Source organism: Lepisma saccharinum, chromosome 8 (assembly GCF_977018435.1).
Source record: "Lepisma saccharinum chromosome 8, izLepSacc3.1, whole genome shotgun sequence".
Taxonomy (NCBI): Eukaryota; Metazoa; Arthropoda; class Insecta; order Zygentoma; family Lepismatidae; genus Lepisma; species Lepisma saccharinum.
Genome location: NC_139236.1, coordinates 18,353,017 through 18,366,461, shown reverse-complemented (window position 1 = coordinate 18,366,461; position 13,445 = coordinate 18,353,017). Strand labels below are relative to the sequence as shown.

Here is a 13,445-nt window from a genome sequence, read left to right as displayed (position 1 = left end):
CTGGTGATTTTCACTTTGTTATCAGCATTTGTTATTGATAAGGTGGGGTAGTGGTGTGCCTGTGGTTGAAGCCAATATTTGATCTTGATTGGTCTCAATGTGCCCCCAACAAAAAACTGGTAATAAAATTGTGCAGGGGACAGCATATATATTTTGCCACCTGGTGTAAATGGAGAATCATATTCTTTGTTGGGGATGCTGTACAATTCAAGAATTACTGTATGTTTTGGATTCTCGATTATGCCAGTTATTTCCTTTTCTGCTGTGAGCAATCTGCTTGTTACAGATTCAAGGTGCTCATTGATAGTTCTAACAACATCATCATGGCCCGGCTTTATTTTTATGTCCACAGCAAGTCTCTTGTATTGTTGCACAATTTCTTGTAGCTGGGTGGCAAAAACAGACAGAGCATTTGCTTGATTGGATTCCATGGTCCCTAGCTGTTGCTTGATATTAGCTACAATTTGTTGTAAATTTTCAACAACTGCCAATTTTGAATTTTGAGCTGTAAGATCATGGACTTGCCTTCTGATATCCTCAAACAGGGCATGCAGTTCATTAATATGTTGATTGGTTGGAAGAGTGGCCACTGTCTGAGTGAGATGTTTGATCTCTGCCTGGATATTCTTGATATCTTCTGATTTCAATATCCTATTCACTGCCCTCTTTATATTTTTAAGTTCCTGTGATGTGGGCAGATTTGATACTGTATTTTGCAAAAATTCAAGTGCCAGTTTTACGTTGTGTAATTCAGAAGCATCAGCCACATTTTGCATGGCATTTTGGAGCAGGGCTATATCTGCCTGAGTGGGTGTGGATTGTTGTAAAATTTCAAGTTTTGTTTGGATATCATCTATCAAGTGATGAAAATGAGATAGTTCAGATTCAGTGTTGAGGTTTTCAAGCTTTGTGATTTGTTGCTGGACACTGACAAGGGTATCTACAATACCGGGCAATCTGGATTCAAGTACATTTGCCAAATCACTTTGCACTGCTGCTATTGTACCTTCAAGATGGGTTATGGAACTTTGAATTTTTCCAAAATCTTCATATGTTTCAAGTTGCAGCTTAATATTTGCAACACTCCGAGTTATTGCATTCAAAGCATCAGAAGATGGCAAATTGTTCATAAAATTTTCAAGTGTCTCAATTTTTTCTTTAACCTCGGCTATGGCATTGTTCAGAGGATCCAGATTAGGTATTTGGAGTGACTGAATCTGTTCTTTTAGAGTGGAAATCACTAGATCAAAATCTTCTTGTGATTTTATGCTTTTGACAATTGTTTGGAGTTGTGTCTGGACATTATTTATCTGCTCTTCTAATTGCTGTTTCAATTGCTCAGAGTTGTTAGCCTGGGTCTTAAATTTGGCTTGAAGAGCTGCAACAGCTTCTTCTAAACTTTGAAAATTATCTAATGTGGCCAGGTCAGTATATTTCTGAAGCAGCAATTTGAGTTCAGAATCAATTTTAAGAAGAGGGTCCATGCATTGTGATTGTAAATTTGTAATTTCTAATTGAAGACTGGCATTGAGTGTAGTTTGTAAAGCTTGTAAATCACTTCTTAATTTCTTGACTCTGACATCAAGCATCAGAATCTCATCACTGTGATCTTCATGTCTTGTATGGCCAAAAATATCATTAGGCATTTTTGATTTAGTAGTTATTTATTATAGAGTATCTGATTCTTAATTCTATAAAAAAGGGTATAAGCTTGTCATAAAATCCAGGGACCTCAATATATAAGCAGTCACCAGCAGAAACAGTATATACAGTGCCAGAAACCATGTTTGAGTGCTTAATTCTGTAAATATTTCTCCCTACTGAAATCTTGACATCACCCTCAGGGGTTGTAATAAATTGTAATTGCCCACCAACAGGTAATTGGTAATGATTTAAATTATTGTTAAATATGTACAATATTTTGCCTGTTTCATCATCAATATCTGTAAGTATGCTGTTCAGATGAATAATTAACAAGCCACTCAGTTTAGACATTATATCAGGAGAGGGTTGTGGTGTTGGCAGGTCCATAATAGCCCGTTTTTTGAACCCAAATAAGTTCATAGGCATGTTTATTTATTTCAAATCATGCTCTGTGCTTGGGCATTGATTCCCATTTTTCAAATCACAATGACCCCATGGTAGAGTATGTATGCCACATGATAAAATGCATCTCTTATCATCATGTGGGTCCAGAGCCACTTTTCTTACAATATTGCTAGTCAATAAGTGATCCACACTCTGAATTCTGGATTCTGATGTTTTGATTAAATTCTGGGATTTGAGGCAATTTTCATAATCCTCAAATTTAAGCTCTTTTTCCACAGCTACTTTGCCAATGCCCTTGGCTTTTTTGACAACAGCACTACATGTTTTAAAACTGTACATCTTGGCACTTAACCCAGCAAATTCCACAATAACATCACCAAGTGTCTCATCTTTTAACTTGCCGGGCACCTTTTTGTTGTGGGGTTGAATATTCAAATGGTCTGGCAATTCACTGGTATCAAAATATTTAAACAATTCAGGCTGTGACATATCTTGATAAACATCTTCTGTTTTAATATCAAGAATAAAACTATCCGTGTCCATGTACATCAATTTTACATTATCACCATAAAAAGGCTTCAACACATCATAATACAATGTTAACATATGTAATTTGGACAATTCCAATATTGCAGCCCCTACATAAATAGGTTTATCAAACTTAATCTTTGTTTTTTTCATGTTGAAAAGTGCCATATGCTCATCATAAATTCTTCTATAATTGAAATTAGGCTTTGCAACCAATTTTTTGCTCAGGCTGGGGTCAGTAATTATTTTAACATCGGTATGTTTTCTGACATTTTCAATTGTTTTGCCATATACAGAATTGACCATCAATTTAAACAAGGTCTTATCAAATTGGCTCTTTGCAGATGTTCGAAGCTCCGTGTTTGTATCAATATATGGTTTCAACCATTCTGAGTGCCTGAACCTCAAAACTTTTCCAAGTTTGGTCACTTGAACACCATGATGCATCAGGAACTGGAGGTTTTTGTAATATATGACATAGCCCTGTTTTGACTCTAGTGTCATCATGAGCTTCTTTTGTTTAGAGCCAGGTGAGCACTGAACCTCGGGAATTGGGGGCAGATCAGAAACTTTGTTATGTAAATGATCTGGAATTATCAGATCAACCTCTAAGATTAGGCCATGTTCTCTGTCATCATAGTTCTGAAGATCCTCAATATTGAAATCGACCCATTCAAGCCCTGCATATGGCAGTTTTTGCATCATTGCGTGACCATAGAGACTATTTGCATCCACATACACTATATAATTTGATGGCTGTGCTGGATCATAATCAGGCATATGCTTGTTATTTGCTCTGGCATATCTCTGAGAACATTGCACCATGCCTCCTCTTATACCTTGCTCCATAAACAGATACATATCTTGATCTTGGATCAGATCCAATGGCATTTTGGTGTTTAAAAACATTGCAGCCCATGCTAGGCCCGGGGCACTGTAAAAATACACTGGGTCCAGTCCATAATTTTGCATCGATGATTTTCTGAATGCCTGCATTATATCTGCTAAGAGGGTCACATCAAGTTTCAAATATGCCATGTGATAATCACCAAATGTCTGGCATTTTAAATTGTTCCACATCAACTGGGCATGTTGATAATCATCATCAGTGATTCCAGATCCTCTGATTTTGCTGTAAAACTCATGTTGTGGTGGCAGGGAACACTCGTCAAATTTAGAAAAATCTGTAACATAATCATATGGATATACACCCTTCCGCCTAATTAATTTCAGATCCTGATTTGGAAACAAGGCACGTGTGATTTTGAATTGATCATCAGATAATTGAGTGGCCAGTGTAGCCAGGCTAGCAGATAAAATTCTGTAAGAATCAAGAAATCTCATGTGAATAGGAACACCATTAACTTTAATTGTTTTGCTAATAGATATATATTTTTCATCATTTTCAGCTAAAATATTTAAATTCTGCTTCTCAAACCCCTCGTACCTGATTAGATGATGGAAATCATAATTGGATGCTCCATGGCAAAATATGGGGATAAATTTTGGTCTCTTGATCTTAATATTACAGCTATTACACAGGGCCATTAAGAATTTACCATCTGTATGAGAATGGTGTTTCACCTTGATATTTGTATCTGAAAATTCAGAATCACATACCGGGCATTTTTCTGCATTGTTGAAATCTTCAATCTGTTTCTCTGTTAAAGGCAGCATGGGTTTTGATTTTAATAAAATATTAGATGCTATGTCACGGCACTCATTTTCTATTCTATGTGCAAATATTTTGATGGCATCTGGCCCCATGTATGAATATTCTTTAGTAACAACACCATCCTGTACAACCACATAACAAAAGCTGGAAGGTTCATGTAGCTGGTATGGTGTAATTGAAGATTCTTCAGGATCTGGATTGCAGAATGCAAGAGATTTGAGATTTGATTCAAAATCAAAGACAATATATACTGGGTGTTCCAACAAGGCCTCAAATTTTTTGAATTTGCAATTTTCACTTGGCATTGGCATCACCATATGAACAGGTTTATGGTTGCCACAATATTTCAGATGCTCAATTAATTTGTTCTTAGCAATTTCTGCATTCTCTTCAGGAACCCTCTTCACCGTTTTTCTACCATCAAATACAGTTAAACATCTTCTGCACAACTTGAATATTGTATTGGATTTGTCAAGTTGTGTTCTCACTAAAGCTTGAAGATTATGTATCAGAGTGTAATGATTTGTGCCATCCTCTTCAATTAAGAGCAAATCAATTGGAATAGCAGATTCATCATCAATTGCACTGATTCTGAGAGGTTCTATCAAGCAATTGCCACGGCCAGTGGAGCAAATAAAAACATTAATAGATAATTGTTTGCCGTTCATATCCCTGGCTCTTTTTTCAAATTTATCAATATTCTGAACAGACATTGGATATTCTAAACCCCTCATTGCATCATCAAAAAAATGTTCATGTTGTTTGTAATAATTTATTCTTTCAGGATGTCTTACAACTGGAAACAAAGCAGCTAATATACACCACAAAAAGCATTTCTCATCATTATTTTTAATATTAACCACGGTTTTTATGTTTTTAATATTAGCAGGTAATGGCAGATATGTAGATCCTTGTAATGGGCAGAATTCAGAAATATTAACATAGAGCCTGTGTGGAGAGCCGCATAGGCTCCATCCAGACTCTTTTGCAGCAAATTCAGAGTGTTTAATGTTCAATTGATCCATCAAACTGCTTATTATTCTGTCTAAATTTGTATTTGAATATACAGGTACAGTTTCTGTTATGTGGGGCTGTGTAAATTTTGTGCCATTTGGTTTCTTATATTGTGTAAATAATTTGAGGGAGAGCTTATAAGAGCCATTTTGTGCATTTAGAATTGCCTGCAGATCAGGATTTATACTGTTCAAGAAATTCTCAATACCACATCTTGGCTCTGATACAAACCGATAATCCCTAAGTTGGGCATTAAAACTGCTATGGATGGGTTCATAGCGTGGCTGCTTTGCAGGTCCAGCATTAACAGGTGCTTCATGCTTCCTTTTGAGACCAGATGTAGATGCTTGTGGGGGCAATGTTGATGACTGTACAGAACAAGTATCTTTATGTGTATATGTGAAGTATTGCATGTTATATTTTCTATGGCATTTGGGGCAAATTTTTGTGGGAGCTCTGCATTTGTCTGGGTTACAAATCTTTTGGTGCTTGGCCCAATTGGGGCTGGATATATTCTTATTGCATTGATTACAATATTTTTGATTCGGCATTTTTGTTGTTGTTTATTATATACAATTTCCTGGGATTCAAATCAAAATTCTATACTGAATAAAAAATATCAGTTGGGTTCAGCACTGTGCTTTGTGTGTGTGTGTATGTGTGTATGTATGTGTGTGTTAATATTTTTGGCTTTGGTATTTATATAAAATTTCCTGGGTTTTAAATCTAATCTCTATGCTTAATCAGTTGGGTTCAGTACAGACAAAAAAACTGCATAGCTCTATGTCAATTAGTTCTTGAGATATTGTATTTAGGAACCACTTTGGCCCCCCTGCCAAAAATTGGCTTTTATTGCATCAGTGTATATTGTCTCTATGATCAAAATTCTATGCTTAATAAAAAATATCAGTTGGGTTCAGTACAGACAAAAAAAACTGCATAGCTCTATGTCAATTAGTTCTTGAGATATTAATTATTTTGTATTTAGGAACCACTTTGGGCTTTCCCCCCCCTCTTCCCCCCCCCTTTTTTTGCCAAAAATTGGCTTTTGTATCAATATATATTGTTTCTATGACCTTACTTGGGTTATTCCGCCAAATTATATGCTTCAAGTCTCCTATACTTTGGTGGAGCCTGTTCAGGTTCTGCCCCCCACTTGTGGGTTCCATTGCCGATCCAGCAATGGTGAAGAATCTGCACTGTGCCCTGGCTTATATAGATTTACAGAGCCAATAGGAGCCCTGCTTATTTAAACCAATCAGAAAACACCACATCATCACATTATGTCATAAGCATTTAATCAATTAATATTGCACAACATAATGCAATAGAACTGGACTGGGAAGTAAATATGTATGGATGTGGGTAGGTGGGGGTGGGGGTGTGTGGGTGGGGGTGGGTGGGGGTGGGTGGGGGTGCATCTTGGCTTAGTTTTAAGTGCTGTGTTCAAAATAAAAATATAATGGGTGGTAGCTATATCCAAGCCCTATTATAATTTTTGTTTCTCTATTCTGTCACTAATTTTGATCCTAGGATAATTATATTTATGGGGGTGATTCTGCATGGCTGGAGTATTTTCTCCTGTGCGTACCTCCCATTTTTCTGCTAGGTGTACATGCAATCAACACGCAGCGCCATGCCCCCGGGACTCTCAGGAACTAATCCATCAAACTGCAGGGGCTTCTAATAGAATCGCTCGAAATCAATAGAACAGCCCAAAGTATTGACCGGCCTCACTGCGCAGGAACTGCTCCAGCCCGCACGGTGCAGGAATTGCCCAAAGTATTGATCTTATGTCTCTGCTCCATCCCACAGCGCCACGGGAATTGGAGGAACTACAGCCCCAAATATTGATCCGAGGTGCTTGCAGCGATCCGATGCTCACAGCGCCACGGGAATTGGAGGAACTAATGTATTGATTCTGCCTCGCTGCTCCATCCCACAGCGCCACGGGAATTGGAGGAACTAATGTATTGCCTACAATCTTGAGAATCAATATATTGATTCTCCCCGGTACTAGGGCATTGAGACTCTCTGGTATTAATATAAGCTCTAAAACAAAGCTGTGTTTTCAGACTTGTGGCTCATATACAAACATCTGCTTGGCCCCCTGAACAACATACTCAAATTTTGGAAAAAATCGATAATTTTGTTTCTTTGATATCTTCGGAACCATATGTCCTAGAGACATGGGGTTTGTTGCTTTGGACTCAGCACGGCAAGATGCAACTTTTTGATGTCTATAAATTTTTCAAAATATCTTGCTGTTCTCTAGATCTTGAATAACTTGCCCATTTTTCAAGATAGAAGCATGGGGGTTGCATATTTGAAATCTAGAGGCTGTTTAGAAGTTTTGTTAAAAAATCGATAATTTTTTTAAATTTGAGATTTTTCAAAAACTATCAGTGCTGGAGACTTGAAATTTTGTAGGCATATTCTATTCGCGATTCTCTACATTTTATGTCTCTATAATTTTTCTGATATATGCAATATTTAAGCTGTAAATCTCTGATTTATGTCTGTTCTATAAATAGAATTTTTTGAAAAGTGCAATATTAACAAAGTTGTTAATATCTTCGGAACCATGAATGCTAGAGACATGGGGCTTGGTGATTTCTCATGGGCATTTCAAGATGCAACTTTTTGATCTCTATAATTTTTCAAAAATCTCTTGCCATTCTCTAGATCTTGAATAACTTGCCTATTTTTCTTGAATAACTTGCCTATATCATACAATATCAAGAAGAGCATATTTTTAACAAATTTATGGACAACAATCTCACAGAAGTGCCTTTTGTAAGTATAGGCACATCAATCTGAGGGGGGTCATACTTTCTGATGGAATCCATGAGGGCATTTTCACAAAAATCTTGGATTAGACAGGTTCCGCACTTGAGCAAAAAGCTCATATGCTCATGTTGAGCTTGTTTTAAGTGTAAGCAAATCTGCTTGAGGGGGGTTCATACTTTCTACACTTGTAAGTGGTCCTTATAATACCACAAATACCACTACTAATGAATTTTTAAAAAATGTACATTTGGTTGTTCCTTTATGCACAGAAAGTCTAATCAGGACTGGACCTACAATTTAAAATAGGATCCAAACTACTATTGTTACAGAGCTCGACTTGCTCTTAGTGTTACATGTTCCTTTTGCATAGTTGACTGCCCAGTTGGCGACTGTAAAGTTCTCAGTCCACCTGCTCAGTGATTTAACCAAAGTTCAGTTACTGTTATTGTATGCGTTATTTTGTCTATACAGTACAAGAAGACAGTTGTGTTGGAATTAAATCTTGTCTCAGCAGAACTATTTTCTGCGTGTATGCCTGTGTCTCAAATGTTCTGCAAAGTTAACCTTTCTCAGGATTTATAGTTGCCAGAAGTACAGACATCACACAGCTGCAAAAGCAAAGATTCTAGTTACAAATTCTGACTTTTAGCTGCTAATTTCAAAAATTGGTTCCAATCTAGGACTTTTCAAATTATGGTAAATTTAGGTTTCTCTCTTTTAACTGTCAACCATTTTTCATAGGGATTACCTACATTTTGTAAATATATATATTTTTTAGGTTAAACTTACCAAATGATCATTCAAGAAAACTATATTCTCATCCTCATGTGTTGAATCATCTGTTAACATAAATGGGTTCAAATTCTGTAGTACTGATTCTGCATTCTTGTCGATTGGATGCAACTGCCATGATCCTTGATTTAGGAACACAATACCCTCATTGGATTGAAATGGGGACTTTTGAATGATGAAATGCTCATAATATGGAAAACATGCAGTTTGCATGATGCATAAGCACATCACAGTGAAGACTGTTCTTGCCAATTGTACCATTTTTTGTACTAGTGATGGTTGTATATCTGCAATTAACAATTTCATGAACATTAATTTAGAAACGCTCTTGCGAATTTTAACGGACCTCAGCTATTGAGCAAAAACCTTCCCTTACAACCTGATACATCCACACACATACATATTGATTAGGGCTGAGCTGATACCACAATTTCCCAATGCCAATAACCCCTGACCCATACCTATTGATACAGATACTTGTATAATTTCATTTTATAATAACATAGGCAAGTTACCGAGTCATTTTAACTCATGTTACTCATATAACTCATATATATATATATATATTTATATATACATATCAGAGTGGGCCAAAAGTAGCCTTGCAGTTGTTTCACTGTTGGTTTCATGTTTTTGATTTAATTTTTCAAAACAATAATTCCAAACCAGTATTCTATATTCTTTATCTACGTTATAAGATAAGCTAAGATCTTTATTGCCATAAGACATAAGACATTACAAGAATGTATCGACATCGTTATATTATTATTAATTTATACAATAAATAAAAATAAATAAAGTTACTAGATTTCTTGTATTATATTGGTGATTCGCAATGTAAGAACAAATTTTATGTATGAAGATCTCCAGTACAAATTTCTTTGAACAAATATTTCTCAAAATCTATTGAATAGTATTAATTAACTACAGACATAGAGACACTCATTTTTCAAATTTTTTAAAATAAACTTCTTGAAACTTTTCATTTGGAGAGATTTTAAGTATTTTGGCAGTTGATTAAAAATTTTTACCACCATATAAGTCATATTTTTTTTAGATATACTGTGTTGGTATCTTCTTATACTTAGATTGTCTCGATTTCTTGTATTGTATTGGTGATTTATGCTGTTTGTCAGAAACTTTTGTAAATTATTATGTACTAAATATAAGATCCTATAGATATACAGTGAAGGTAGACTGAGTACTCCCAACTTAACAAATAAAGGGCAACAGTGTGATTTAGGGGACTCCTTGCAAATTATTCTCACTGCTTTTTTTTTAAGTTTAAACATTTTATTTATGAACAACAATGAAACAAAATTTGTTTTTTTTAATTAGGAATGAGACGATACCGATATTCATACCGATTGCCAACGATACTTGAAAATTGTAACAATTTGAAGTTGTTCAAAATATTGATTAATGTTAGTGAGTGAGTATTCTATTAACTAAATGCAGTCTGTGCTTTGTCTATTTGGAGGTTTAATCCTCTGTACAGTGGAATCCATGAGTATTACCGTGCAAATTGTCCACGACTATTTTCATTAATTTTTCTCTTACATCCTGTGTGTTTTTAAGCAATTGATTTTATGTATGCTGGTGCAGAAGTTGTCAACAGCTTGTTTTGAGTTTTATTTTAATTCTTGAAGCTCTTATTGGGTCAAATAAAGTGTACGAACTTGGTGGTGGACAATTTGCACGATAATACTCATGGATCCCACTGTACAAGTGCAAAGAATAAATAAATTCCATTCCAATTAGGCTATAAGTATGAATTTATCAGAGTTGTGCTGTTAATAGTGTTATAAAAAATAAACCAGCATATTAAAAAAAATACCTGTTATGTAACCGCAAAATGCAGTTCTTCCACATAATACTGGAACAAAATCAATGGATTTCGAATTTTACATAACTTTTACGATAATTTTGCCCCCACCCCTGCAGCTACTCATTTATTTGAGGTTGGATGTACCAGAGCCGCTTTATGCAGGGACAAGGCCAGAAGTATTCCAACATGACATGACCATCCCCGGGAATCGTACAGTCTCCCACGTGGCAGTCAGATGCTCTAAAGAGCTACCTCCAGGAATAGAACCTTCGACGAAAAGTCTTTGCGCACATTTCCCTTCCTCCGTTCAGCTCGGGTCATAAGAATGCATGCTCCACTCTGCCCCTCCCCTCCATGTGGGATTGCGGTGCACAGGAGTCGTGGGACTGTGCAGGTTTTTTTCTCACTATACCGGCTAGACCACCACGCTCCCAAAACACTGACTGGCTCAGTATAATTACAAAGAATTTGACTGTTCAGAGGGTCGTAAGTATATTTTGACTTAACCTGAAAATTTTAAAAAAAATTGTCTCCTCTGAGAATAACACCATTAAGCCTTGTTTCCATGATAACCAAGAATCCAATATGGTGACCAAGGCAGAATTTATTTTATTTTAAAACATAAACTAAACGTTACGTTTAAACCTTCTTCAGACTCTGTACCAAATACAAATGAAATAAGATACAAAACAGGAAGATATATATACAAAAAAGTCACTCCCCCCCCAGTTTATGTTTTAAAATAAAATAAATTCATCCTTGGTCAGCATATTGGATTTTTGGTCCTCTGAGAAGTCATCCCTAGTAGTTTTCTATCATATCTGGCCAAAATTCAGCTTTTACGGACTTATTCCCGACATTCGATGCCCCCCCCACCCCCGTTTCATTCACTGGGCTTATTGCCGTATCATTACGGTATAGGTACCGTAATGATGATTCTTTGTACAGAAGCTGAGACATATCAAATTTGAGGGTGGGCCGTCCCTCGCTACCTTGGAAACTTCATACAAGGTTCGGGATGTTCCCTTTTGTGAGAAACGTGTCTCCATAAAGATCTGAAGATACTACTTTCTCGAAACTCCTCCCAGAAAACGGGCTCTTGCACTTGCAAATTCTGCCACATTTTACCTCTTTGGCAATGTCTTTGTAGAGTACTAAGGTCTTCAATCTGACAGAAAAAATGGCAAATATGAATTTGTAGTGCAAATATGAATTTGTAGTGCATGGTTGCATACCCGCAGGATAAAATATATGTTTTTCCAGTTCTTGTGGCGCCATAACAATAGCCAACATGCACAAATCGATAGCATTGTTTATGTTTGAGTACTCAAAGAGGCAGATAGCACTCATCAAAGAAAGACGCTCATGAAAGCCTCCCTGACTGTAATTTCAATGTACTAACAATATTTTTTCTCTTTTTTTTTTAATGGTGTAATAAATACTAACATTTCTGTATCTTAACGTTTTACATGCCCTTTAACCAAGGGTGGACGGAAGAAAATAAAAATAATAAATAAAGGAGGTAATTATTACATACTCCTATGTAAATTGACGGATTTAATATTATTTTTTTGACGTCTTGCATAGGCAATCGCCCTCTCGGCTAGTTATAATGCAGAGTTCAAATTCGATATTGAAAAAAGACACTTCGAAGTAAGTGATGGCCTGAAAAACATAGTAAGTACTTGGTCTTTAACGGTGATCATGTATTTAAGAATTATGTTGTTTTACTAAAAAAAATAATTATAACAACACTATGGAGATGTTATCTTAAAGTTACCTGTCGGCAAATATTATTTGACAGTAAAGTCAAAATTACAGGGGTGCATTTTTTTAAAAAATATTTGAGCCGCGGTGGTCTAGTCGGTAGGGCGTTTGACTGCCACGCAGGAGATCCAGGTTCGATTCCCGGCTGGGTGATCAAAGGTCGGAATCTTTCCAGCCTTGTCCCCGCATAAAGTGGTTCTGGGGCTCACGCAACCTCAAATGAATGGATACCTGGAGGGAAAGGTGGCCGGAGGGTGTTGCTGATAACATTACCTCCAAAATGGCCGAGATTGAGAATATGTGGGGCCCTACCCCCCACATCCCCTAATTGTGCCTTCATGGAACTTTACATTTACTTAAAAGTAAGGCAGTTGTATTAAATATTGTTAATGAACGTAGCTAGTTTTGATTCTACATTTATGTTTTTTTCACACTATAGCGGATATAATCCGAAAGTTACTGTATGTGGGATTTTTCTTGGTGTAAATGATATCCACCAATTGTAAGGACGGTAATTTTTTTGGTTTGAACAATAGACGGTCGATTGTATGAAGTGAAGAAAACTTGTTTTGTTTCAACAAGAAACGACGTCTCTTCCTTTTTCAGCTCTGCTTCATCAAAGTTGAGTTAGCAGCTTGACGAGAATTTGCCAATGATCTTCTAAAAAAAACAAAAAAAAACAAAACATAAGTTTAGTGAGACGAGTGACTTTCTTAAAACAGTTATTCTGTCGACATGAAGTGCTCTCGATTTCTTTACTTTCGCTTTTATTTGTTGATTTTAGAGTCATAAAATTTCCTTTTTTCTTTGATATATGATTATTCTCCTGTGGTTCTTGCTGACTATTAGAAGTAAATACATGTAGCAAATTTAATTATTTTCTGACATTTTTTCTCTTTCTTCTTCTTTTCTTACAAGTAGCCTACAATTGTGTTTAAGTACCAGGATAAGCCAGATATCTGAACGAAATATTATGAGATAAGTTCTGAGGTGCTCACCCGT

General features: G+C 36.1%; 1 protein-coding gene across 1 annotated transcript in view; it reads right to left on the bottom strand.

Annotated features, from left to right (window-relative positions):
* The window catches only part of LOC145991385 (uncharacterized), a 77,133-nt gene that overhangs the window by 12,678 nt on the left and 51,010 nt on the right, over positions 1-13,445 (bottom strand). The window contains exon 2 of the mRNA XM_083127377.1: positions 8,846-9,135. Within this exon, the coding sequence (XP_082983503.1) occupies positions 8,846-9,109 (264 nt within the window). The 5' untranslated portion in view covers positions 9,110-9,135. The remainder of the gene's footprint in view (positions 1-8,845; positions 9,136-13,445) is intronic.